Raw genomic sequence first — 27,378 nt, 5'->3', positions numbered from 1 at the left:
TTACTGTTATCTGTGATTTACATGAGTAGATATCTTCTATGTACCTATGAAGGTATGATTTATGTTTGCCATTACTGGGTCCAGCGTTTCTTGAATGTACTATGCTAATGTTCATCTCTAACCCTAACCACATTGACTTACAGCAGTGACCAATTAGCTCCTGAATAACAAAAAATTAATGGTGTAGTCTTTTCATCTGTGGAGGTCCTCCTTGGGGTGTTCAATCTCCTGCCACAGGCTCCAACAGAAGAGGTTGTGAAAGGTCCTGAACTAACCAAAGTCGTCTACAGGAAAATGGGTATGACACCGCACCATCACAGGGGTTCGGTTACATGTGGTTTTCTGACAGTGTCACTAGGTTAAAGGAACGGGAAGTTCTATGGCTGGGGCAGTCACAGAAGAAATCTCTGCTCTATTATTAAATCACTAGACCCAGATTCCTCATTCTGCAGATGAGAAACAGGAGACACACTGAGCGGACATCTACAATGAGGGTCTGTGTAACAGCAGGTAAGGTGCCACATATACTGTATAATGATACATCTATACAGGAAGAATATAATAGTAATGGCAGGCTAATAGTGCATCCCGCCATGTGAGGAAATGCGGTATACTTATACGGTGTCCATGTTGATCTATGTCAACATAGACACCCCCAATAAATGTGAAAACCTTTCCCCAAGTTGAACTTTTGACCACGCCGACCGCTTTCATGTGTCAACCTTTTGACTGTGGACCAATAGTGGTTGACCTTTTGACTGTGGACATAGACACTGTCGACCTAATGACCCCTACCTGTTATTAGGGATAATAAGCAAGTCTGAATATATATCATTAGAAATGGTAAGATTACATTTAACTGCAAAACTTATGCAGCAATAACCTGTACAAGTCTCTTAGTCGTGCTGGTTTTTGATTGCATGTTACATGTATGTGTTAGGCATGAGCGGGATCAGATCTCCGAGATCTGAACACCGCTCCCCCTCCTCTCATCTTCCACAGCCGAGTTGGGATCCGAATAAATCTCGGGTTTTTCCGCCATACACGGATCCCAGAACGAGGCAAAACGTCATCTCACTGTTGGATTCTTGCGGGTTATGGATCCTATATAAGTCCCTGACTAGGCACTGCCGCTGTCTGCCCTATAGCTGGGTGCTGTCGTTGTCTGCCCTATAACTGGGTGCTGCCACTGTCTGCCCTATAACTGGGTGCTGCCGATGTCTACCCTATAACTGGGCGCTGCCGCTCCCTGCCCGATAACAGGGCGCTGCCGCTCCCTGCCCTATAACTGGGCACTGCCACTGTCTGCCCTATAACTGGGTGCTGCCACTGTCTGCCCTATAACTGGGTGCTGCCGATGTCTACCCTATAACTAGGCACTGCCGCTGTCTGCCCTATAGCTGGGTGCTGTCGTTGTCTGCCCTATAACTGGGTGCTGCCACTGTCTGCCCTATAACTGGGTGCTGCTGATGTCTACCCTATAACTGGGCGCTGCCGCTCCCTGCCCGATAACTGGGCGCTGCCGCTCCCTGCCCTATAACTGGGCACTGCCACTGTCTGCCCTATAACTGGGTGCTGCAGCTCCCTGCCCGATAACTGGGCGCTGCCGCTGTCTGCCCTATAACTGGGCACTGCCACTGTCTACCCTATAACTGGGCGTTGCCGCTCCCTGCCCTGTAACTGGGCGCTGCTGCTGTCTGCCATGTAACTAGGCACTGCCACTGTCTGCCCTATAACTGGGTGCTGCCGCTCCCTGCCCTGTAATTGGGCACTGCCGCTCCTTGCCCTGTAACTAGGCGCTGCCGCTCCCAGCCCTGTAACTGGGCACTGCCACTCCCTGCCCTGTAACTAGGCGCTGCAGCTGTCTGCCCTGTAACTGGGCACTGCCTCTCCCTGCCCTTTAACTGGGGTTGCCGCTGTCTGCCCTATAACTGGGTGCTGCCGCTTCCTGCCCTGTAACTGGGCGCTGCCACTCCCTGCCCTATAACTAGGCACTGCCGCTGTCTGCCCTATAGCTGGGTGCTGCCGCTGTCTGCCCTATAACTGGGTGCTGCCATTGTCTGCCCTATAACTGGGCGCTGCCGCTCCCTGCTCAATAACTGGGCGCTGCCGCTGTCTGCCCTATAACTGGGTGCTGCAGCTCCCTGCCCGATAACTGGGTGCTGCCGCTGTCTGCCATGTAACTAGGCACTGCCACTGTCTGCCCTATAACTGGGTGCTGCCGCTCCCTGCCCTGTAATTGGCCACTGCCGCTCCTTGCCCTGTAACTAGGCGCTGCCGCTCCCAGCCCTGTAACTGGGCACTGCCACTCCCTGCCCTGTAACTAGGCGCTGCAGCTGTCTGCCCTGTAACTGGGCACTGCCTCTCTCTGCCCTTTAACTGGGGCTGCCGCTGTCTGCCCTATAACTGGGCGCTGCCGCTTCCTGCCCTGTAACTGGGCGCTGCCACTTCCTGCCCTGTAACTGGGCGCTGCCACTCCCTGCCCTATAACTAGGCGCTGCCACTCCCTGCCCTATAACTGGGTGCTGTCGTTGTCTGCCCTATAACTGGGTGCTGCCATTGTCTTCCCTATAACTGGGCGCTGCCGCTCCCTGCTCAATAACTGGGCGCTGCCGCTGTCTTCCCTATAACTGGGCACTGCCACTGTCTGCCCTATTACTGGGTGCTGCAGCTCCCTGCCCTATAACTGGGTGCTGCAGCTCCCTGCCCGATAACTGGGCGCTGCTGCTGTCTGCCCTATAACTGGGCACTGCCACTGTCTACCCTATAACTGGGCGCTGCCGCTCCCTGCCCTGTAACTGGGCGCTGCCGCTCCCTGCCCTATAACTAGGTGCTGCCGCTCCCTACCCGATAACTGGGCACTACTGCTGTCTGCCCTATAACTGGGCACTGCTACTGTCTACCCTATAACTGGGCACTACTGCTGTCTGCCCTGTAATTGGGCATTGCCGCTCCTTGCCCTGTAACTAGGCGCTGCCACTCCCAGCCCTGTAACTGGGCACTGCCACGCTCTGCCCTGTAACTAGGGCTGCCGCTGTCTGCCCTATAACTGGGAGCTGCCGCTTCCTGCCCTGTAACTGGGCACTGACACTCCCTGCCCTGTAACTGGGCACTGACACTCCCTGCCCTGTAACTGGGCGCTGCCACTCCCTGCCCTATAACTAGGTGCTGCCGCTGTCTTCTCTATAACTGGGTGCTGCCGCTGTCTGCCCTATAACTGGGTGCTGCCACTCCCTGCCCTATAACTGGGTGCTGCCGCTGTCTTCTCTATAACTGGGTGCTGCCGCTGTCTGCCCTATAACTGGGCGCTGCCGCTGTCTGCCCTATAACTGGTAGCAGCCGCTGTCTGCCCTATAACTGGGTGCAGCCGCTGTCTGCCCTATAACTGGGTGCAGCCGCTGTCTGCCCTATAACTGGGTGCTGCCGCTGTCTGCATATAACTGGGCACTGCCGCTGTCTGCTCTGTAAATGGGTGCTGCCGCTCCCTGCCCTGTAATTTGATGCTGCCGCTGTCTGCCCTATAACTGGGTGCTGCCCCTGTCTGCCCTAAAACTGGGTGCTGCCGCTGTCTGCCCTAAACTGGGTACTGCCGCTGTCTGCCCTATAACTGGGTGCTGCCGCTGTCTGCCCTATAACTGGGTGCTGCCGCTGTCTGCCCTATAACTGGGGGCTGCCGCTGTCTGCCCTATAACTGGGGGCTGCCACTGTCTGCCCTATAACCGGGTGCTGCCTCTGTCTGCCCTATAACCGTGTGCTGCCTCTGTCTGCCCTATAACCAGGTGCTGCCTCTGTCTGCCCTATAACTGGGTGCTGCCGCTGTCTGCCCTATAACTGGGTGCAGCCGCTGTCTGCCCTATAACTGGGTGCAGCCGCTGTCTGCCCAATAACTGGGTGCTGCCGCTGTCTGCCCAATAACTGGGTGCTGCCGCTGTCTGCCCTATAACTGGGTGCAGCCGCTGTCTGCCCCATAACTGGGTGCAGCCGCTGTCTGCCCTATAACTGGGTGCTGCCGCTGTCTTCCCTATAACTGGGTGCTGCCGCTGTCTGCCCTATAACTGGGTGCAGCCGCTGTCTGCCCCATAACTGGGTGCAGCCGCTGTCTGCCCTATAACTGGGTGCAGCCGCTGTCTGCATATAACTGGGCACTGCCGCTGTCTGCCCTATAACTGGGTGCTGCCGCTGTCTTCCCTATAACTGGGTGCTGCCGCTGTCTGCCCTATAACTGGGTGCAGCCGCTGTCTGCCCTATAACTGGGTGCAGCCGCTGTCTGCATATAACTGGGCACTGCCGCTGTCTGCCCTATAACTGGGTGCAGCCGCTGTCTGCCCTATAACTGGGTGCAGCCGCTGTCTGCCCTATAACTGGGTGCAGCCGCTGTCTGCCCTATAACTGGGTGCAGCCGCTGTCTGCATATAACTGGGCACTGCCGCTGTCTGCCCTATAACTGGGTGCTGCCGCTGTCTGCCCTATAACTGGGTGCAGCCGCTGTCTGCCCTATAACTGGGTGCTGCCGCTGTCTGCCCTATAACTGGGTGCAGCCGCTGTCTGCCCTATAACTGGGTGCTGCCGCTGTCTGCCCTATAACTGGGTGCTGCCGCTGTCTGCCCTATAACAGGGTGCTGCCACTGTCTGCCCTATAACAGGGTGCTGCCGCTGTCTGACCTATAACTGGGTGCTGCCACTCCCTGCCCTATAACTGGGTGCTGCCGCTGTCTGCCCTATAACTGGGTGCTGCCACTGTCTGCCCTATAACTGGGTGCAGCTGCTGTCTGCCCTATAACTGGGTGCTGCCGCTGTCTGCCCTATAACTGGGTGCTGCCACTCCCTGCCCTATAACTGGGTGCTGCCGCTGTCTGCCCTATAACTGGGTGCTGCCACTGTCTGCCCTATAACTGGGTGCAGCTGCTGTCTGCCCTATAACTGGGTGCAGCCGCTGTCTGCCCTATAACTGGGTGCAGCCGCTGTCTGCATATAACTGGGCGCTGCCGCTGTCTGCCCTATAACTGGGCGCTGCCGCTGTCTGCATATAACTGGGCACTGCCGCTGTCTGCCCTATAACTGGGTGCTGCCGCTGTCTTCCCTATAACTGGGTGCTGCCGCTGTCTGCCCTATAACTGGGTGCAGCCGCTGTCTGCCCTATAACTGGGTGCTGCCGCTGTCTGCCCTATAACTGGGTGCTGCCGCTGTCTGCCCTATAACTGGGTGCTGCCGCTGTCTGCCCTATAACTGGGTGCTGCCGCTGTCTGCCCTATAACTGGGTGCTGCCACTGTCTGCCCTATAACTGGGTGCAGCTGCTGTCTGCCCTATAACTGGGTGCAGCCGCTGTCTGCCCTATAACTGGGTGCAGCCGCTGTCTGCATATAACTGGGCGCTGCCGCTGTCTGCCCTATAACTGGGTGCTGCCGCTGTCTGCATATAACTGGGCACTGCCGCTGTCTGCCCTTTAACTGGGTGCTGCCGCTGTCTTCCCTATAACTGGGTGCTGCCGCTGTCTGCCCTATAACTGGGTGCAGCCGCTGTCTGCCCTATAACTGGGTGCTGCCGCTGTCTGCCCTATAACTGGGTGCTGCCGCTGTCTGCCCTATAACTGGGTGCTGCCGCTGTCTGCCCTATAACTGGGTGCTGCCGCTGTCTGCCCTATAACTGGAGCAGTTATACCATTGTAACTTTCCATAGACAGTCAGGGTCACAGACGCTTGTTCTACTGGACTAAATGTCTTTATCTTCAGGGATATAGAGTTATATGGAGGTTGTATAGGACGTTTCTCCAATTACTTACTGACTATGAGCAGCAGCTGAGACAGCTATAATCCCTACACAGGGACTTTCTGTATTTGTCTCCACTGGTTAAAAATCAGCCCCTGAATATTTGTGTTGTATTGTCTGCGGCCCGAGTCTCAGGAGTGCTTATCGTTAACAACATCGGGTGTACACAGTGGACGAGATTACAAATGATCTGGTATAGAAGGGCCAAAATGATCGATATCACTTGTACGTTAGCGCTACTCTTTACAGTATCACCAATATGTATATTTCCATATTACATCTACATTATGTGCCCACATCAGGTCTCCTGCCACCACTAGAACCCTACTGATGTATTTGTCACCACCACATCCCGCAGTAACACTCTCAGATTGGCTGATGATTGATGTCTGGATTCTTCTCTTCCAGTTCTCCTCAGTCTGTGGATGGATCTGACCGGTGGAACCATCAGTATTCAGCTGATCCCTCGGTATCCGGTGATCCGGGAATCTGTCACCCTGAGTGTTACTGGGGTCACTGGGACGATTGTTGCTTTCTCTTGGTATAGAGGACCAGATGCAGATGTTCAGAATCTAATCCTCGGATATATTCCAAATGAGCCTTCCCCACTAGGTACTGGGCCTCTATATGTCTCTCGGATCACACCTTTACCTAACGGCTCATTACTGATCACAGATCTCCATATAGCAGATTCTGGTAATTACACAGTGAGGATACAGACATATAGTCCAGCAGAGCAAGCGTCTGTGACCCTGACTGTCTATGGTGAGTAATAACAATGGTGTAACTTTTTTGAAAGGCCCCAACACCCCAATGGTCACTACAGTGGGAACAGAAGAAAGAGCCGGGATGTTCTAAAGTAGAATTTCTGTAAAAACCATGCATTGTAATGCTGCTGTGTGGCATAGTTGCCTCCCCTCCTGCATTCTGCAGAAGACTCCCTGATATAGCAGCAATCTCCCTCTCTCCCTCATTAGTCTAGCAATCTCCCTCATTTCACCTAGCCCACATTACACTGTTAAATTTTTAGGGAAAAAAGGAATGAGAGACAGATAAATTTATCAGCACCATTTCCCAGCACTTTACCAAGTATAGTAGGTCTGGATTCAGTATGAAATCCCGGCGGTCGGGATCCCGGCGCTCAAATTTCCGACGCCGGAATCCCAACCGCCGAAATCCCGACAAGGGGGGACGTGGATCGCCCCCCCCCCCCCTGCTGGCTCGCTGCACTCGCCACACAGTGGGCCCGGTGCCGAGCGTACACTCGGCACGATAATTTATTCTCCCTCCAGGGGTGTCGTGGACACCCACGGAGGGAGAAAGTGTCGGGATTACGGCGGTCGGGATTCTGAATGCCAGGATCCCGACCGCCGGGATTTTAACTGCATCACTTAGGTCTTACTAACTGCTTTTGGGCTCATCTACATTTGGATATAAGTAATCTTACAAGATTCCTCTCAGATGTAGCAGTACACACCCACGCTTCTAGGTGCCACGTTCACAATCTCTGTTCACAATCTCTCCATATATGGAACTAGACACGCCCTTTGGGAGGAGCATGACACGCCCCCTCAATGGGGCACTTTGCAAAATTCTAATACCAACTATAATCTCCCTGAAACTAGTTTTCAAAAGTAACCAAGTATGCTGTGTGGATACACCATCCTGGCAGTGTAGTATGTGCTATAGAATGTAACAACACAAAATGCCTTTTATTACTTCCATACGTGTTTGGTCCGCAGTAGCTGTCTGTGGCCTGTCACATCGTAGAGTCACCAGGGCCGGCAACAGAAATATTGTGGCCCCATACACTGATATTGCTGGGGGCCACCTCCCCATCAAGCACAGTAGTGGTGTGGAGCAGGAAAAATGTGAGAGTAGCAATGCTGAGAATGGAGGAGTTGTGGTATGGATCAGGGATGGTGGTAGCGGTAATGCAGAGCAGGGAGGGAGGATGGGAGTGGTGGTGTGTAGTAGATATGTAGAGATGAAGTTGTGGGGCGGAGCAGAGAGGGTGTTTGTAGTGCGGAGCAGGGAGGGTGGGAGTAGTGGTGTGGAGCAGGGAGGGAGGGTTGGAGTAGTGGTGCAGAGCAGAAAGTGAGAGATTTAGTATTGGTGCAGGAAGGGCCGGTGGGAGTAGTGGTTCAGAGCAGGGAGGGTGTTTGTAGTGCGGAGCATGGAGGTTGGGAGTAGTGATGTGGAGCAGTGAGGGAATTTTGATGTGGAGCAGGGAGGGAAGGTAGGAGTAGTGGTGCGGAGCAGGGAGGCATTATGGGGAGTCAATAGGGAGTCAATATGTGCCAAATAATCGCTAATGGCTGCCCCTGCAGACAGCCTCACCCCCCAAGTGAGAGTACAGAGCACCTCCATTGCTGTCCATACACAGTGCCAGCACGTGGTGGTTAGAGACTTCTGCCCTCTCAACAAACATGCCCCCGAGCTTTGTGGAGCACCTTAAGAAAGCCATTGCTGCCTTCCTGCTGCCCACCGCCTCTCACCCATGTGTATCAGAAGAAGCAGCTGCCGCCCACATGATGTGACTTCCAGGATCAGACAGCCGCCAAAAAATGCACCATCTGCCTGAAGTGCAGGGGTAAGTGACAGAGGGAGTGGATGCTGAGGTAAGTGACAGAGGGAGTGAGATGCTGGAAGCAGGGACTTATGAGGTGGTGGGAGTTAGTGAGTGGATGCGGGAGTGAGGTGCTGGGGTTAGTTGGGGAGGGAGTGAGGTGCTGGGGTTAGCGGTGGAGGGAGTGAGGTGCTGGGTTGCTGAAAACAGGTCTGTTGCATCTTCTCACTTCTCACACACATATCTCTTTAGTACCCATCAATATTTAGAGTGAAACCCTACACTGCCCCTAGTGCAGCAGCATAACCCTAGCAACTCCATTGCACCCCTAACCCTTGGCCACTGGAGGGCGGTAGTGAGCTGCAGGCAGCCGGCCAGCAGCAGGAAGCTACGCTACCACAGAGGAGAGCCCGGAGGAAGAACTAGAAGAAGCTGCCTGCAGCGTCAGCGATCATCTGCAGAGTAAGTTATTCGCCCCCCCCCGTCACCTGTGTACCTTGCTGCCAGCCGCTGACACTCAGTCCCCAGTTGCCCGGTCATCAGGCCTACAGCAGCCAGCGGGAAACTTCGGCGGCAGTCCCCCTCAGATGGCTGCTCTGATTCAAACTCCTGGGTACAAGTCCATAAGCCAAATATCTTTAATTTATTTGTGGACTGTAACAGGTATGTATGTACTGTGCATTACACTGGAAGAGGTATTTTTCACTTAAAGCCCTTAAATCAAACCAAACAGAAGAGTAACCTATAGTTTTAGATTAAAAAGAAGACAAAACAAATCCTGGATATGTTGTAATCTCTTAAGGAAGAATCAGAAATAGAAGTCTCTGAGATTGACCCAATAAAATGTTTATATTTATAGAACAAAGTTCTTTAAGAAAAAGTCAGACTTTACCCCTTGCAGTACAAAGGGCCGTTTGTGGAATGCTTTTACAAATCCACCCTAGAACAATTTGGAAAATGTGTGAAAAAGCGGAAAAAAGTTATATGAAAGAAAATCTAAAACCAGGAGAAATAAAAGTGATCAAATGTTCATAAACATAAAAGTATCACAATTAAACTATCCGATAAAGGCGGTGGAATTGTGATCCTAAATACTACAGACTATATAAAGGACGCTCTGAGACTGTTGAACAAGAAGGAATTTTATGTAAAAAATAGCAAAAATCGAAATCTAGAAAAATTAAAAAAGATGTGAGAATATGCCATTGGCGGGGGTTTAATATACAAGAAATTGTATCAATTGGGCACTTTGCAGATCTTGAGTCTGTGATACCAATTTCTTACTCCCTCCTCCTGCTCACCAAATAAATGCCAACTGCCAGCTTCTAAAATTTCCTTGTTTTAAAAATGTTTGGATTCTCGGTTTTCCTTTTTTTCACGTATCATTATTTGCTCATTTTCCTGTGGCATATTGGACAAAAATAGAAACAAAAAAACAATATGTATTATAGTCCATTAATCCGTAATGTTTAAAAATGGTGATGATTCTCATCTCTCTCAATAGAAGGAGCAGGTATAATGTAGCATAACCAAACTCACAATTTAACACCGATCTTAAAGTATATAAAGGTATTTTTGATACCTGCTTAATGTTTTTGGATTCTTCACCAGAATTTAGAATGAAAGGTAGCATCACTTAGAAATGAGTAAAACATTGTAAGCACTTAAACTGCGGTTGCATCGCGACTGCGGTTTAAGTAGCTAATGGGGCGGCAATGGGCATGGGTGGACCATTGCAGGTGGCCATAAAGCTGCATTTTCATGGCCCAGTCCGGGCAATACAGACTTGGTTGCTTCAATGCTGGTCCCCACAGCAGAACTTGCAGACTTATTTTCTGTCGTACTGTTATGACATCGGGTATATTTGTTATTGCAGATGGCCCAGAGAACATGCAAATATCTGGTGAATTATCGGTGTATTTTGGTTCGGACATCTCATTATCGTGTTCCGCTGACTCTGTTCCACCACCCGACTACCAATGGAAAATCATGGATAGAGATCTTGGTATAAAGCAAAATGCACTCTTAATTCATAATGCTACATTTGAGAACCAAGGAATTTATACCTGTGTGGTGACGAACCCGGCGACACATGATATTACTACTGCATCTGTGTATGTGATTGTTGGAACACGTAAGTATATCATGTATTATTCCAGCCCAAGACCAGGTAATGTAATAGAGCCATCTCTTTGTAACATAAAGGGCAGTTAAAAATCCCGGGGTTTATTACTAAGATGAGAGTTCTACTGAAGATGGGATGTTGCCCATAGCAACCAATCAGATTCTACTTTTTATTTATTTACTACAGTAGTTTAAAACCTGTCAAACTGACGGCTTAGTCCCTATCTGCTCCTAGCTCCAATCTCTGTCTTCACTGCTCCCTCTCTCCATAGCCAGCAAGTTTGAAACAGATCATTTTGGTTTCACTTTCTGTTAATGAGTAATTTGGTCCGTCGAGGGACCTCTAGGGGTCACTAGTGGTACTTCATCTAAAAAAGTTTAGGAGTATTTAGCCTTTTATATATTTCAATTTATTCATCTAGAACAGCAATTACCAACCTTTTTTTTTCTCTCCTGTACCCCTTGATTAGGCTTTTCATTATGGGTACCCCCTCCTCTTAATTTGAAATATCCACTATACCTATGAGTGGAGAGGAAGTGAGTAGTATGTGTGTCGTTATATTAAGGATTAGCAGAGGAGTTGTGTTCGGTCAGGAATCGGATCCTCTGTGTCTGGCCGCTGGCTGTGTACCGTCTCTTGGGTTCCCGCTAAGGCCTGTAGGATTAATGCTGCTGCTTCCTCCACCCATGTCAGTGCGGGTCAGATGACCGCTGATGTCTAAGGGCATTGTGGATAGCTCCCAGTGGATTGCTGGTCAAGCAAAAGCATGAGGAGATGCTAAAGAAGCTGCAGACGGAACCAGAAGTGACACAAGGTGGTTAGTCTCCTCGGCAATGGTAGACTTCTTCCACCATTGGGAGACATATTATTCTTCTGCCATTACCAATATTATTTTCAAGTACACCCAACTGAGTCTGCTGAGTACCCCCAGGGTAACTAGTACCCGAGGTTGGGAACCACTGATTTAGAAGATAAGAATCTGATTGGTTGCTCATAGCAACATCTCATCTTCAGTAGAACTCCCATAAATAAACCCCCTGTGTGTGTATAAATATGTTTAGGCCACACTGTTTCAGCCTAGACTGGGAGAGAAGCTCTGGATGCGACACTGATACAGGGTGTCCTACAGATGTAGCAAGACTCATCTTTCCGGGGACTGGTGATGGAATTGCCAGCCGCCGGAAGGGGGTGCCCGTGCGCAAGATGCTTGCGCGTACCAGAGCAGTGCCTCTAATACATAATGCCCAGAGCAGTGTTCCTTTCACATAATGCCCAGAGTAGTGCCCCTTCCACATGATGCCTAGTACAGTGCCCCCTTAACATGATGCCCAGTTTAGTGCCTCTTCCACATGATGTCCAGAGCAGTGTACCATACAAATAATGCCCAGAGCAGTGCCCCATACAAATAATGCCCAGAGCAGTGCCCCTTTCACATGATGCCCAGAGCAGTGCCCCTTTCACAATATAACCAGAGCAGTGCCTCTTAAATATAATGACCAGAGCAGTGCCCCTTCCACTTATTACCCAGAGCAGTACCCTCTCCACATGATGCCCAGGGTATTGCCTTTTCCACATGATGCCCAGAGCCGTGCCTCTTTCACATGATGCCCAGAGCAGTGCTGCTTCCACATAATGCCCAGAGCAGTGTCACTAGCACATGATGCTCATAGTAGTGCCCCTTCCACATGATACCCAGAGCAGTTCATTTTCCACATGATACCCAGAGCAGTGCCTCTTTCACATGATGCCCAGAGTAGTCTCCCATACACATAATGCCCAGAGCAGTGCCCCTTTCACATGATAACCAGAGCAGTGCCCCTTTCACAATATAACCAGAGCAGTGCCTCTTAAACATAATGACCAGAGCAGTGCCCCTTCCACTTACTACCCAGAGCAGTACCCTCTCCACATGATGCCCAGAGTAGTTCCTTTTCCACATGATGCCCAGAGCAGTGCCTCTTTCACGTGATGCCCAGAGCAGTGCTGCTTCCACATAAGGCCAAGAGCAGTGTCGCTACCATATTATGCCCATAGTAGTGCCCCTTCCACATGATGCCCATAGTAGTGTCCCTTCCACATGATGCCCAGAGTAGTGCCCCTTCCACATGATGCCCAGAGTAGTGCCCCTTCCACATGATGCCAAGAGTAGTGCCCCTTCCACATGATGCCAAGAGTAGTGCCCCTTACACATGATGCAAACAGTACTAACCCATACACATATTGCCCATAGTAATGTCACTAACACATGATGCCCAGAGGAGTGACCCTTCCACATGATGCCTAGAGCAGTGCCTTTTCCACATGATACCCAGAGCAGTGCCTCTTTCACATGATGCCCGGAGTAGTGCCCCTTCCACATGATGCAAACAGTACTAACCCATACACATATTGCCCATAGTAATGTCACTACCACATGATGCCCATAGTAGTGCCCCTTCCACATGATGCCTAGAGCAGTGCCTTTTCCACATGATACCCAGAACAGGGCCTCTTTCACATGATGCCCAGAGCAGTGCTGCTTCCACATAATGCCCAGAGCAGTGTCGCTACCACATGATGCCCATAGTAGTGCCCCTTCCACATGATGCCCATAGTAGTGCCCCTTCCACATGATGCTCAGAGTAGTGCCTCTTCCACATGATGTCCAGAGCAGTGCCTCTTCCACAAAATGCCCAGAGAAGTCTCCCATACACATAATGCCCAGAGCAGTGCCCCTACCACTTATTACCTAGAGCAGTACCCTCTCCACATGATGCCCAGAGTAGTGCCTTTTCCACATGATGCCCAGAGCAATGCCTCTTTCACTTGATGCCCAGAGCAGTGCTGCTTCCACATAATGCCCAGAACAGTGTCGCTACCACATGATGCCCAGAGTAGTGCCCCTTCCACATGATGCCCAGAGTAGTGCCCCTTCCACATGATGCCCTGAGTAGTGCCCCTTCCACACGATGCCCAGAATAATGCCCCTTACACATAATATAAAACAGTACTAACCCATTCACATAATGCCTATAGTAATGCTGCTTCCAAATAATGCGAAGAGTAGTGCCCATTTTTTTATTGCCCAAAGTAGTGCAGGTTACATATAATGCACACAGTAATGCCGCTTACCCATAATGCACAAAGTAATTCCGTTTACACATAATGCACAGAGTAGTGCCCATTATTTATAATGCCCATAGTAGTGCAGGTTATACATAATGTTCAGAGTAGTACCCCTTATTCATAATATCCAGAGTAGTGCCCATTATTCATAATGTTTAGAGTAGTGCCCCTTATTCATAATGTCCAGATTGGTGCCCCTTATTCATAATGTGTAGAGTAGTGCCCCTTATTCATAATGTCCCGAGTGGGGCCGCATATTTATAATAATATGCCCAGAGTAGTGACACTTACATATAATGTACCCTCCTTCTCTATAATATGTAGCCAAATAAAGTTTGACATGCACAAGGTCAACATGGGAAAAAGTATATTCCTTATCCCTAACCTCCCCCCAGCTAGGATAACCACAAACACATATCCCCATGGTGCTGTGCACTGAATAAGTCCAATCTCCATTAGCCTAGTCATCTAAGATCCATCCAGCTCAAAAACATAGTACTTAAGTTTTGAAATATCAATTCTTCAAGCCGAGAGAAGAGCAGGGAAACTGGTCATTGGCACACTTCTTCTTAAGATCATGTGATATAGAACAATAATTGTCATATACTGTATAGACAAATAAGGCATATGCCATAGGTGATATCGCTGTATATTATCTTGCAGTGGCTGAATTTATCTATGGGCGGCAGTGAGCCAGTTAGCCTGGTACGCTGAGGCTGGCAGTGACTTCCTATTGGAAGTGCTACCTGTCAGTCACCTGCAGGACAGGTGGTCCCATTTGGAGGTGGGCCTGCCAGACTGGGCTATAATTATCAAAGAGCTGGCTTCCTGTAGGACAACACTGACATGCATCATAGTTAGCCCCAGTCGGCTTCTTTGGGCTGCAGCCAATGCACTCCATAGAAGCCAAGAGTTTGCACTTTGCAGCTTACAGGCACCAGGACATGGCCAGAGGAGGGGGCTCTCTTCTGCTCCCCTACACCAGGCAGCCCCCCCCCCCCCACACACACACACACAGGTAGGAGCCGCTGCTGATGGTATGTATTGTATTCCTATATACTTTCTTGTACTTGCTAAAATATTCTAAGAACAGACATCCATGTATTGCACAGGTGCTGGGCTCAGTGCTGGAGGGACCACTGGAATCATCTGTGGGACAGTCCTGGGGGTTGTGCTGATTGTTAGTGCAACCTTCCTGCTGTATAAGAGATGTGTCCTTCCTGTGAGAGAGGAACAGACAGGTAATGGGGGAGACATGCAATATCCATGTCATTGGATGAGCGTTCGTACATAACACCACTGTGCAATGTGAACAGAATCCATGTGCCAGACGTTTGTTATGTGTGTATATTGTGTTACTACTGTCTAACAACCTGACTGTCACACTGCTGTATACGTAGCATTACACCTGTATTGGGACCTGGCATCTGCACTGTCATGTCGACATACTCACTGTGGACATCGTAGTGGCAGATGACATACCTCCCAATAATCTGTCTGCTGTAGTCTGCAGTGCACAGAACCAGAAAGGGTGTGGTCTCACCACTTGGGGTGTGGCTTCACAGGCATGATGATCACTATGGGGGCATGGCCAGAACTATGTGAGCTTCTGGCCACACCCCCAGACACGTTGTCTCCTGTGAATAGATATTATAGTATATTAACTTGACAATTCACTTAGCATCATTACATCTGTATAATACAGTAATATCCTACATGATAACCAATGTAAATGCATCTAAGTATTTCTAATTACAAACAGTGACATCATATAAGAAGGACGCCCCAGAGACTGAGTATTACAATGTACAGGCTGCTACAGTGGTGAGTACAGAACTATGCCATCACTCAGGAATTGCTGCTGTATGCAATGTGTAAATAAATGCAAAACAATTGAATTAGTACAAGGGACGCTACAACCTTTTTGGTGGGGGGGGATTGGGGGGGCAAGATATTATTTCATTTTGACACCCCTCCAGTATATCACTTAATATTGCCCCCTCAGAGGCAGCTGGACACCACCTACCTGATGACAGAGAGATATTATTCTATCTGAAAAGAGGGGGTTGGAAGAGACTCCTCAGGATGCGCATAACATAAATGATATAAAATTGTGAACAAGTACTCCGTGTTACAGTTCTTATGTATTTACTTTGTGTCAAGTGTCCTTCTTCTCAATAAAGGAATATTCTGTGACAAATGACTTTCAAATGGTGATTTTCTCAGTAAGTGTTCATATAGTGAAAATATGGAATGAACGTGCAATTAGTGAGACTTTCATCTATATAAAAGTTTATGTTAAAGAAGATAGAAATAGGGTGGGTGTACCCAACTCACTCTGAGATGGAGTGTTTTCAAACGTGTAGCGGTTTCTTTTCCATCCAGGTGATGCAGTGGTCATCGTGGGTCAGGGTGTGGTGGGGTCAGTTTTGGGATTTGCTCCAATTGTATATGGAAAGAGAATAGAAACAGCAATGTGTTGGCATGTTCTTCTTGGGATATATCCGGTGAGTGTATAACTCAGAATGGTATACCTCGCTCACCATTTAAAATACAATGAAGCATATATCAAGGTGTCTTTTCAATCTATTTATTATTGAGCCCACTTTAAAGGTGTACCGCCACTCACAAGATGTATACAGATGTAGCGCCGTTCATCCAGCGCCGGCGCTCGCCAGATCGCACCCACTGGCGAGCCTCCCACACGCACGTGTGTTCTAGTTTCCCGTTGGTGGGGGATGGGAACCCTGCCCATCTCCGCTTCAGAGAGACAGTCAGGGTTAGGGCGGGTTAAGCGGGGAGGTGGGGGAATGTGGCGGGGACTGGCGGCAAGGCAGCAGGGGGAGCTCCGTTGTAAATGGATGCACGTGCGTCTCGTGCGCGCGCGTCCCCTTCTGAAGCTATTAAGAGAGGCGCTATATCTGTAGGTGTATAGGCATATAAAGGTTTCTTTTAAAGGCCCCTGGAGGTGGGGTAGGGTGTTAAAACCAGCAGCGTACCATAACTCACATGGAACAGGTGGTGTATACTCCTATTTATTTATTTATTACCAGTTTCTTATATAGCGCACACATATTCTGCAGCGCTTTACAGAGAATATTTGAACATTCACAACTGCCCCTACCCCAGTGGAGCTTACAATCTATAATCCCTAACACATGTACGCGCACACATAGATATTCTAGGGTTAATTTTGTTTGGAGCCAATTAGCCTACCAGTATATTTTTAGATCGTGGGAGGAAACCCACGCAAGTACGGGGAGAATATACAAATTCCACACAGTTAGAGCCATGGTGGGAATTGAACTCATGACCTCAGCGATGTGAGGCAGTAATGCTAACCATTACACAGTCCGTGCTGCCCTATCAAGGTTTCTTTTCCCGGTACTGCTTTCCTAGCACGACGCCCACGATCTAGATTGTATGTGTGGGGCTGATATCTCAAGCATCTCATGCATCTTATGTGTTTGTGCGGCATAAGATGCGTGAGATGATGCAATCTACGCGATCGACGAGATTTTTACATTGGAATGAATGTAAAAAGCCCCCAAAACCCCAATTTTAATTGCTAACGCCCCCTCATGGGTGAAATGGCCCCCCCATTGTTAACGCCACCCCACTATTGACGCCAACCCGAAGCGTGGCGAGCGCAGCGAGCCCGCGAGGGGTGGCGGTACGCGTCCTCCGACCTTTTCATACCCCCACTATCCACGTCGGCGTGGGGGTTGATTTTATATAGTGTGGCGAGCGCAGCGAGCCACCAAACCCAAAGCGTGGCGAGCGGACGCGGAATACATGTAAAGTAGTCCGCGTCCCCTCGAGGGGCTCGCCACGCTTTGGGCTTGGTGGCTCGCTGCGCTCACCTCACTATATAAAATCAACTCCAGGCCGACGTGGATAGTGGGGGTATGAAAAGGTCGGACTGGCATTCGGGTTGGCGTTGATAGTGCTGGTGGTGTTAACAATGGTTATTGGGGGCTCACGATTTTTTTATCTCATGGATCTCATGGATCTCATGCATCTTATGTATGCATAAGATCCATGAGATTAAAAAATCGGGTCCATCGCATTGATTGTATGCCTTAAGTACAGGCATACAATCAATGAGACGGGCGCCGTGCTAGGAAAGCAGTACCCTTTTCCCAATTCCTATGATCTTCAGATGATCCTCAGCCCCTCAGACATATGTGTGTAATATGCTCCAATGTGTAGTATTAAATTATATGTGTGTCATACACTTCAGTATCCCTTACATCCCCTAGATTTATTAAAATGGAGGTATACCTTCTAGGTAAAATTGCGGGGATTATCCAATTCATAAAGGGATGGCATACCTTACTCACCACTAACAGGTGGGAGGACGCCTTTATTGGTTTCTTTATCAATGGGAGACTGGATGGCATACCTTACTCACCAAACTGTGAATAGAGAAGTGCCTATAACGGTTTCTTTATGTTTTACCACCCTAGTGGAATGTTGTTCAAGAATAAAGGATAAGTGTACCTCAATCACTATGTAGTGTAGGGGTTCTCCACATATAGCGGTTTCTTTGAGTGCTCAGGTGTGGTGGAGGATGGCCTTTTCCTTATTATAGAATATATATCCAGGTCTTTTTTTTTTAATCGAAAATTTATTAAATAAAAAACAAAAATTTCTCAATAAAAAGGGTTTTCTATATAAAATGGTCACCACATATAGGATACAAAGTAACATGGTTCAAAAACTGTATTAAAAAAAATAGGTACTTGTTTCCCAGCATGGCGCCACCTATTTCTATTGTATATAATCGGGTCGATCGCATCGTATGCGTGCAAATCGCATGCGATGCGATGCGACCAAAACGACCCGATTTTTAATTGTACAGCCACCCTGATGGCTGATTACAATGTTAAATGCCCCCACAGACCTGATTTTTAATTGTATACCCACCCTGATGGGTAATTACTATGTCAAATGCCCCCCCATTGTTAACGCCACTCCACGATCAACACCAACCCGAAGCGTGGCGGTACGTGTCCTCCGACCTTTTCATACCCCCACTGTCCACGTCAGCGTGGAGTTGATTTTATATAGTGTGGCAAGCTCAGCTCGCCACCGAGCCCGAAGCGTGTCGAGCGCAGCATGCCCCGCTCGAGGGGACGCGCATTGCTTCACACGTATTACGCGTTCCATCGCGGGGCTCGCTGCGCTCGCCACACTATATAAAATCAACTCCACATCGACGTGGATAGTGGGGGTATGAAAAGGTTGGAGGACACGCACCACCGCCCATTGGGGGCTCGCTGCGCTCGCCATGCTTCGGGTTGACATTCACCGTGGCGTTGCGTTAACAATGGGGGGGCATTTGACATAATAATTAACCATCAGGGTGTGTATACAATTAAAAATCTGGTCTGGGGGGCATTTCACATTGGTTCCAATGTAAAATCGGGTCTCAGGGATCATTTTTACTTTGGGTCCAATGTAAAAATCGGGTCGGCCACGTCGCATCGCATCGCATGCCATTATGACACAAAGAAAATCCATAATGACTGTAGCACTGAATACGTGTTCACAATATATAATTTATGCTATGTGCCTCCTGAGGAGTCTCTTCCAACCCCCTCTTTTCAGATTGGTATCTTACGGTGTTGGTGACGTTAGTGAAGTGATAAAGGGGGAAATTTACCAATATGAAAAACCTAGTTTTTCGTATTGGTATTTTTCCTACGACTGCATACGACTGTTTAAGTCGTATGCAAAGTCGTGTTCCGGAGGATCAGTTACAAAGCAGTCATATACGACTGCTTTGTAACCCTCCGATGTCGTAGGAATTCGTATTAGCAGCCGTATATACGGCTGCTAATACGAATTATTTGTAGGCAGTCTGCACGGATCAGTCAGATCCGTGCAGGCTGCAAGGTGTAAAAAAAAATTAAATAAATAAATAAAAAACCAGCGTGGGGTCCCCCCCACAGCCGAAACCAGCACCAGGCTGACAGAGGCTGGAGCCGGTAATTAAAAATCAGGGAACCCGACAAATAGGGGTTCCCTGATTTTTAACAACCAGCCCCAGGCTCCTGCTCTGGGGCTGGTTCCCAAAATACGGGGGACAAAATGACTAGGGGTCCCCCGTATTTTAAGAACCAGCCCCAGGCAAAACCAGCCAGCAGGGTAATGCCACAGCCGGGGGGAGACTTTTTATGCAAGTCCCCCCGGCCAAAGCATTAACCCTACCGACCAGTCAGCCTGGCCAGGGGCCCTGGGGGAGTGGGGTCCCCCCCCTCCAGGACTTACCTGACCAGGCTGAAGCCTGGTGCTGTCCTCGATGCCCCTGGGCGGTGGGCATCGAGCTGATAGCGGTGTAAAAAATAGAAAAAACTATTGTTTTTTACTGTGGCACTACAAGTGCCAGCAAGCCTCCCCAGCAAGCTGGGACTTGGATAACCACAAGTCCCAGCCTGCTGGGCATTAAAGGGCCCGCTGGGTCTTGTAGTGCCACAGTAAAAAAAATAGTTAAATAAAACACACTGACACCCATTTTAAATAAAAGTTTAATACACACATTACATACATACTGATACTTACCTTTCTTGATCCCGTAGGTAGCCCTGGTCCTGATGTCCTGTGTCGTCCTCCAGGTCCATGTCGGCTTTCTGCGTCGTCCTCCAGGTCCATATCGACGGTCCGTGTCGTCCTCCAGGTCCATGGCGGTGTCCGGGTCCGAAGAAATCCATGTTGGAGCTGTGGAAGGAAATCCTACTCACCTGGTCCTGCGCTGAAGAAGTCTTCTCTTGATCCGACGTAATCCAGGTAATCTTCACAGCTGTCGGCGCTCCCCGCTGTCTCCGCTGTCTCTGCATCGCGCTGAGGAGAGATGCTGAGATGTTTCATATTCGGCGCCTCTCCTCAGACTGAATTCTATTGGCCGCCTAGCAGGCCAATCAGGAGCCGAGAAAGTCGGATTACGTTGGATCAAGAGAAGACTTCTTCAGCGCAGGACCAGGTGAGTAGGATTTCCTTCCACAGCTCCAACATGGATTTCTTCGGACCCGGACACCGCCATGGACCTGGAGGACGACACGGACCGTCAACATGGACCTGGAGGACGACGCAGACAGCCGACATGGACCTGGAGGACGACACAGGACATCAGGACCAGGGCTACCTACGGGATCAAGAAAGGTAAGTATCTGTATGTATGTAATGTGTGTATTAAACTTTTATTTAAAATGGGTGTCAGTGTGTTTTATTTAACTATTTTTTTTACTGTGGCACTACAAGACCCAGCGGGCCCTTTAATGCCCAGCAGGCTGGGACTTGTGGTTATCCAAGTCCCAGCTTGCTGGGGAGGCTTGCTGGCACTTGTAGTGCCACAGTAAAAAACAATAGTTTTTTCTATTTTTTACACCGCTATCAGCTCGATGCCCACCGCCCAGGGGCATCGAGGACAGCACCAGGCTTCAGCCTGGTCAGGTACGTCCTGGAGGGGGGGGACCCCTTTATTGGGGGGGGTCCCCACTCCCCCAGGGCCCCTGGCCAGGCTGACTGGTCTGTAGGGTTAATGCTTTGGCCGGGGGGACTTGCATAAAAAGTCTCCCCCCGGCTGTGGCATTACCCTGCTGGCTGGTTTTGCCTGGGGCTGGTTCTTAAAATACGGGGGACCCCTAGTCATTTTGTCCCCCGTATTTTGGAAACCAGCCCCAGAGCAGGAGCCTGGGGCTGGTTGTTAAAAATCAGGGAACCCCTATTTGTCGGGTTCCCTGGTTTTTAATTACCGGCTCCAGCCTCTGTCAGCCTGGTGCTGGTTTCGGCTGTGGGGGGGACCCCACGCCGTTTTTTTTTTTATTTATTTAATTTTTCTGTTTTTTTACACTGAAGCCTGCACGGATCTGACTGATCCGTGCAGGCTAAAACGCAAATACGACATGAAAATGGTGTTCTATTTTCCTGTCGTATTTGCGTGGGTGTTTTACACCACTTAGCAGCCGTATTATCAGTACGGCTGCTTAGTAAATCAGAAACCACCATTCTTTTGAATGGTGATTTCTGTTGTATTCTATCGATGGTGTAGACATTCGTATTTGTAAATACAAATACGAATGTTCCATCTTTAGGACTACGAATTGTTGTATTTTTGGGATTGTAAATCCTGAAAATACAAATTCGTAAAAAAAAGGTGTATTTCTGCCTACGAATACACCTTTTTTCTATGAATCCATTTTGGTAAATGTCCCCCAAAGTGTCTGGTTTTTATCACAAGCCAATCAGCTCCTACCTGTCTTTTTTTCAAACCAAGCCAGTAACTTTACAGGTAGGAGCCGATGGGCTGGTGATAAAAAACAGACACTTTATCACTCAGGTTAATAAATATGCCCTACTGTTGTTTAACACTCCCTGTCTCTCAGTGACGTGCGGTGAGGTTAGGGGATGGTGAGGCACTAGCTTGTTGGAGCTAGCACAGACAAGCTCTGTGGGCAGCGCTGGGTCCGCGTTGCTTCTGCGCTGACAGGCAAGTGTGGGAGCAGCCGCCTGCATAAGCAGCAGAAATCGGCAGAGCAGCTCCTACCCAGACCCAGCGCTCCCCACAGACCCTGTCTGTACTGACTCCACCAAGCCACCACGGAGAACCATTGTTCTACCACCCCAGCTGATGGGGGGGCACTGTGCTGTTGGATGGATGGTTATATAGGGCAGGCACTGCGCTAGGGAAGGGGAATGGCTGCTTAGGGGGTACTGGGCTGGGGACAGGGATGGCTTATTAGATAGTGGGGTACTGGGCTAGGGAAGGGGAATGGCTGCTTAGGGGGTACTGGGCTGGGGACAGGGATGGCTGATTAGATAGTGGGGTACTGGGCTAGGGAAGAGGATTGGCTGCTTAGGGGGGTACTGGGCTGGGGACAGGGATGGCTTATTAGATAGTGGGGTACTGGGCTAGGGAAGGGGAATGGCTGCTTAGGGGGGGATACTGGGCTGGGGACAGGAATGGCTTAATAGATAGTGGGGTACTGGGCTAGGGAAGGGGATGGCTTGTTAGATAGAGGACCCTGGGTTAGGGAAGGGGGTGGATGGTTAGATAGGGGGGTTACTGGGCTAGGAAAGGGGATTGCTGGTTAGATAGGGGGCACTGGGCTGGGGACAGGGATGGCTGGTTAAGGGGGCACTGGTCTAGGGAAGGGGGATGGCTGGTTAAATAGGGGGCACTGGGCTGGGGATGGGGGTCGGAAGCACTGACCTTGGGATTGCAGTTCTGCTGAGCAGTGCTGGCATCACACGAGGGGGGAGCCGTGAAGTCCCGCTGATCTCCTCATAAGAAATGGAGCCTGGGCTGGGGCCAGGCGGCAGCCACCAAGTCACTTCCCCTGCTGGTCTCATCTGGAGGCTCTAGAACTGGGGCCAGCGCCGGGGGAGAGGAGGAGCCGCTGCTGTCCCATTCAGCTGCTCGTCAGTGCTGGAGCTGGGACCAGCGCCAGGGGAGCAGCTGAAATCAGCTGGAGACTCTGGAGCGCTGGGGGAGAGGGGGAGACGCTGGTGTCACATTCAGCACTCGGGACGGCGCTGGGCAGTAGCAAACTATTTATTCCCCCCGCTGGTCTTACGTTAAGCGCTGAAGCTGGGGCTAGCGCTGTGGGAGAGGGGGATCAGTCAATCTCCCACTAGTCTCTTGATTAGCGCCGGGGCTTTAGGGGGGGGGGGGGGGAGACAACGACACCTATAGAAGTGCCTTAGTGACAGTCAGGGACGTGCTTTCTGTTTCTGGCTATATGAAAGCACGCCCCTGTCACTGAGGCAGCGCCACTGTGCCCAATCACATCTGCCTCAGTGACAGGGGCGTGCTTTCATATAGCCAGAAACAGAAAGCATGTCCCTGACTGTCACTGAGGCACCGCTATAGGTGCCTCCTGTAATGCTTTTTCTAATGGGCATTGACAACAGCTAGTTGTCCCCGCCCCCTACCCGCCCCATAGTTCAGAACTTTAACAATGACACTCGGAGGCACCGCTCTTGGTGCCTCTGTAACCAATTCTAATAATCATTTTACCACTTTTTTTCTAAAATAAAGCATATGCTTATGACACATATGTGTCATAAGTATTTTCTTTGTATTATTTTAGTAATCATTAATGACAGGGGAGGCTCTGCCTCCCCTGCCTCCCCTGACTGCACGTCCCTGCTGTCTCTCCTATTTACATCTTATTCTATCTATCTATCTATCTATCTATCTATCTATCTATCTATCTATCTATCTATCTATCTATCCACATAGACAGCATTAGGGACACTATGTGTAATCCAGATAATAGTCCTGTGATCAGGTATAGGCCATCCTGCCCTGTGTCCATCTGGGAATCGCTTAGCAGGGCTGCAAATATCTAGATCAGTGATTCGCTGTGAATCCATTCGCAATCACTCACTATCAATTGATTTTCTTAGTATGCGCAGTCTGTGCGTAGTCCAGGATTTATGGCGGCTGTGATAGAAGCAGTCTTCCCTCAAAGACCCGGGCATGCCTACATTTTTTTAATAAATTATATTTTTGCACCTGGGCCCACCACCCACATGTTTCGCCACTGATCAGTGTATATATCTAGAATCAAATACTACATATTATACAAATACTGTAACACTCTTCTCTCCATTACCTATTCTAGGGGTATCCTACTAAGCAAGAGTCTACATATATGGTGAGTGTTTCCAGAAAATCCAATAATCTGATATGTTCATGTACAGATGTAGCCGGTCTCTTCCTTGCAGGGTCCAGCGATTCCATCGCCAGCCGTCGGAAGGGGGTGTGAGCGCACAAGACACTTGCGCCCCCCCATTCCGACAGAGCTGCCCACCGCCATTGCCGGTCCCCACCGTTGCCCGAACCCCCCCTAACCCTGCCCGTCTCCCTGAAGTGGAGAGGGGCAGGGTCACTCCGCCCAGCCACCGAGTGACTGGGATACGTGTGCATGTGAGATGCACTCGCGTCCCAGTTTGAAGGAGTCCCTCTCCGCCAGTGCTCACCAGTGGGGAGGTTCTGGCGAGCGCTGAGAATGAAAGAGAGGGGCTCCATCTGTACAGTGGGAACATCATCATAATCCCGACATAGGGTTTATATCACTAAACTCTGAGTGTAAGGAAAGTAATGGTCACTTGGTCTCAGAAATTAGTGAAATGTGGAGGCTGGGGCATCACTTTCCCCTGTGGTGGGGCTTCCCAGAAAAGGACAGGGCATTGTGACCGGCTCAAGGGGTGGGGCTGCACCACAGTCTACAAATCAATTAGGAGAGTCACAACAACTGCCAACTCAAACTTTGACAGCTGGGACCCACTGGCAGCTGGGGTTTCTCCCCAATTTGAATTTTGGACTGTGCTGCAGTCCCTTCATTGGAGCCGCCACTGTTCCCGAACCCCCATTTTCATCACTCTGGTGGTCCTGGAGATGTGGGCTGTCCCCAAAAACTACAGTGGTTGCATTGTCAGCTCCTGCACAGTGACAGTGTTACAATGCAGCACCAGGCTCCTGTCACTGAGTAGGAGCCAGCATTTTGGTGTCACCAGGCAACCCCGTTCCCTGCTGCTGGGAGGGTATCTGATTAGGAAGTCAGACGTGCAAGCAGGTCCGACCTCTGACTCCGGTCTGATGTTCACGGGACCATGATCATACCTGATGGGATGTCAGACACATCCCATCAGGGCCAAATCAGCCAGTGTATGGGGGCCTTAACCTTCCTCAGGCTGTCTGGCTTTCAAGTCCTTGACTTAGCCACTTCCAGAAAATGGGGATTTTGCTCCATATCTAGAAATGCCAGACTCCCGTTCCTCCCTGCCATCACATCTGCCTGTCATTCAGCAATCAGGTAGAGGCATTCGCTGTTCTGCGCTGCTTTTGCAGGACCTGCGTATGCAATCCATCCTGAATTACCCCCACAGTCTATTATTAATATCTGAGATTTAGAAGTTTATATTTATTGAAGAAGAGTATTAAAAATAACAAAATTAAATTTATAACCAAGATAAGTAAATGCAGCAAGATGCGGGATATAGAATAAATGAGGATCCGCCAAGCCGTCATCTCCTGTGAGATACTGATTTGTCCCTGCTCAGCAAGTACCAAGAGAAATGATTAGGAAAATGTTGCCACAATGATGTGTGCGCTGATACGTGTGTGTCTGTGTATAGTATAGTGTGTTTGGTGTAACACTATATATTTGTATTTCTTGTAGGATTTGCTATACAAATCCCAGGACACTTACAGTGACTTAAGGAGAGGACATAGTTACGCTGCATAATCTTCTTGTAACAGAAGCCGTCTTGTTACCGTTACCAAAACACCTTATAATATCCTGAAAACACTCAAATCTACAAATAACTTCAAAAGATAATTGTCGACCATCAATTCTAATGATAGCATAAGCTACAACTTTGGTGGTGATCGAAAAGCAGACAGGACAACTAATATGCTAATTGGATGAAATGACTCAACCGCTGTAGCCCTAAAACATAAACATTGGTGTAATGGATCATCCCTGAAATGGTGCACAGTCAATGGGCAGTATTCAATGAAAATATTCTCCGTGCACGGCGAGCATTTTTTTTTGCTCGCCGTGCACTCTCCGTGTTCCGGAGGGCTCGCTGCCACTCCTGCTCCCACTATTCAACGTTTTTAAGACTCGCCGCCACTCGCGGCGAGTCTTAACCCCTGCAGCGGACGAGCGTCCACGGCAGGGAGCTGTCAGGGAGCCGGGGGACGTAGCAGCCAAGAGAGATTAAAGTCTCTCTTGGCTGCTGCAGGGGATATGGGGTGGGGAGCAGGGCTCCCCTGGACCCAGGCAGCACAGGCTGCCCCCCCTATAGCCAGCGGGGGACCCAGTATTCACTGTACCCGAACGTGCTTCGGGTGCAGTGAATATATGAATATCTAATGAGCGGCTCGAGCGCTCCGGCCCCCTGCTGGCTGCACTGTGTAAAAAAAAAAAAAAAAAAAAATGTAAAAAAATATTTTTTTTAAAATTAAATATATATTCATGTGCTATAGGCACATGAATAAAAATAACATGGCCCTTCACAGAAAAAAAACCCTGATTTTTTGACACCAAAATTAAAAAAAACACCCTTTTAGTTTAAAAGTTCACATTCCTGCTCTCCATCAAAAGATGGAGAATTTCTACACGGAGAGAGACGGCGAGAATCACTTAGAAAGACGGAGAATATTTCACATTGAATAGGGTGGCTCGCCTTTGGAGAAAAAAAACCTCTCTCCACCGCGTGAAAAGCACAAACTCTCCAGAAATCACAGCGAATTTTTCTCATTGAATACTGCCCATGGACAAGCTTTCCTCCATAACGGACCTCAAGCACCATCCAATAATATGTAGTTACAGGCCTTAATGCCAAAGGCTAACAGCCAAATGACACTGTGATGGAGGGCAGACCTGCCCACCAAATAGCTTGATCTGACAGTCCTGTCTGCCACAGCAAGGTTGGTACTGCGAGTTGCCACCTTCCCACCAGAGCTACTCCAAACTGATCCAACAAATCACCCAGAAAACGAAAAAAAAGTGCTCACAAAATGAGGTCAGTAGTCAAGTGGTAACCGTCAGATTGGTAGAGATGATCATACTTGGAGGACAACTGTAATTTTAAATCATTATGGTATTTAAATAATCCAATTATAGTCAAACATAACTAGAACATACAGATAACAAGATAATACTCAATTTAACTCCACAGAGTCTGTAAAACCTTTTGGAATTATAGAATAAATTTCAAACATCCATAAAAAATTTTGTTTACATAGTTTCCTATAGCGATCACCCACTCATTAAGTGGTTACAATAGGCTCCA

The 27,378-nt window shown here is 49.2% G+C and overlaps 1 protein-coding gene across 1 annotated transcript; it reads left to right on the top strand.

Moving 5' to 3' along the window:
- The first annotated feature begins 461 nt into the window (after positions 1–461).
- LOC146042240 (cell adhesion molecule CEACAM7-like) lies at positions 462–26,187 on the top strand. The gene is made up of 7 exons (XM_083162161.1): positions 462–510; positions 6,176–6,532; positions 10,213–10,470; positions 14,679–14,807; positions 15,329–15,390; positions 24,198–24,230; positions 25,758–26,187. The coding sequence occupies exons 1-7, from the start codon at positions 489–491 to the stop codon at positions 25,821–25,823; spliced, it is 927 nt and encodes a 308-aa protein (XP_083018287.1). The 5' UTR covers positions 462–488; the 3' UTR covers positions 25,824–26,187.
- Positions 26,188–27,378: the final 1,191 nt, after the last annotated feature.

Source organism: Crinia signifera, chromosome 19 (genome assembly GCF_055691185.1).
Source record: "Crinia signifera chromosome 19, ASM5569118v1, whole genome shotgun sequence".
NCBI classification, from domain to species: Eukaryota; Metazoa; Chordata; class Amphibia; order Anura; family Myobatrachidae; genus Crinia; species Crinia signifera.
Note: the sequence above shows the minus strand (reverse complement) of the source record. Positions and strands in the feature narration are given on the sequence as shown.

What these genes read in the sequence shown, in the direction of transcription:
- LOC146042240 (XM_083162161.1), top strand. Translation starts at nt 489, where the DNA reads ATGAGGGTCTGTGTAACAGCAG. An exon ending in TGTGAGAGAGGAACAGACAG is followed by an intron (nt 14,808 to 15,328) that starts GTAATGGGGGAG and finishes AATTACAAACAG; the next exon opens with TGACATCATATAAGAAGGAC. An exon ending in AGCAAGAGTCTACATATATG is followed by an intron (nt 24,231 to 25,757) that starts GTGAGTGTTTCC and finishes TATTTCTTGTAG; the next exon opens with GATTTGCTATACAAATCCCA.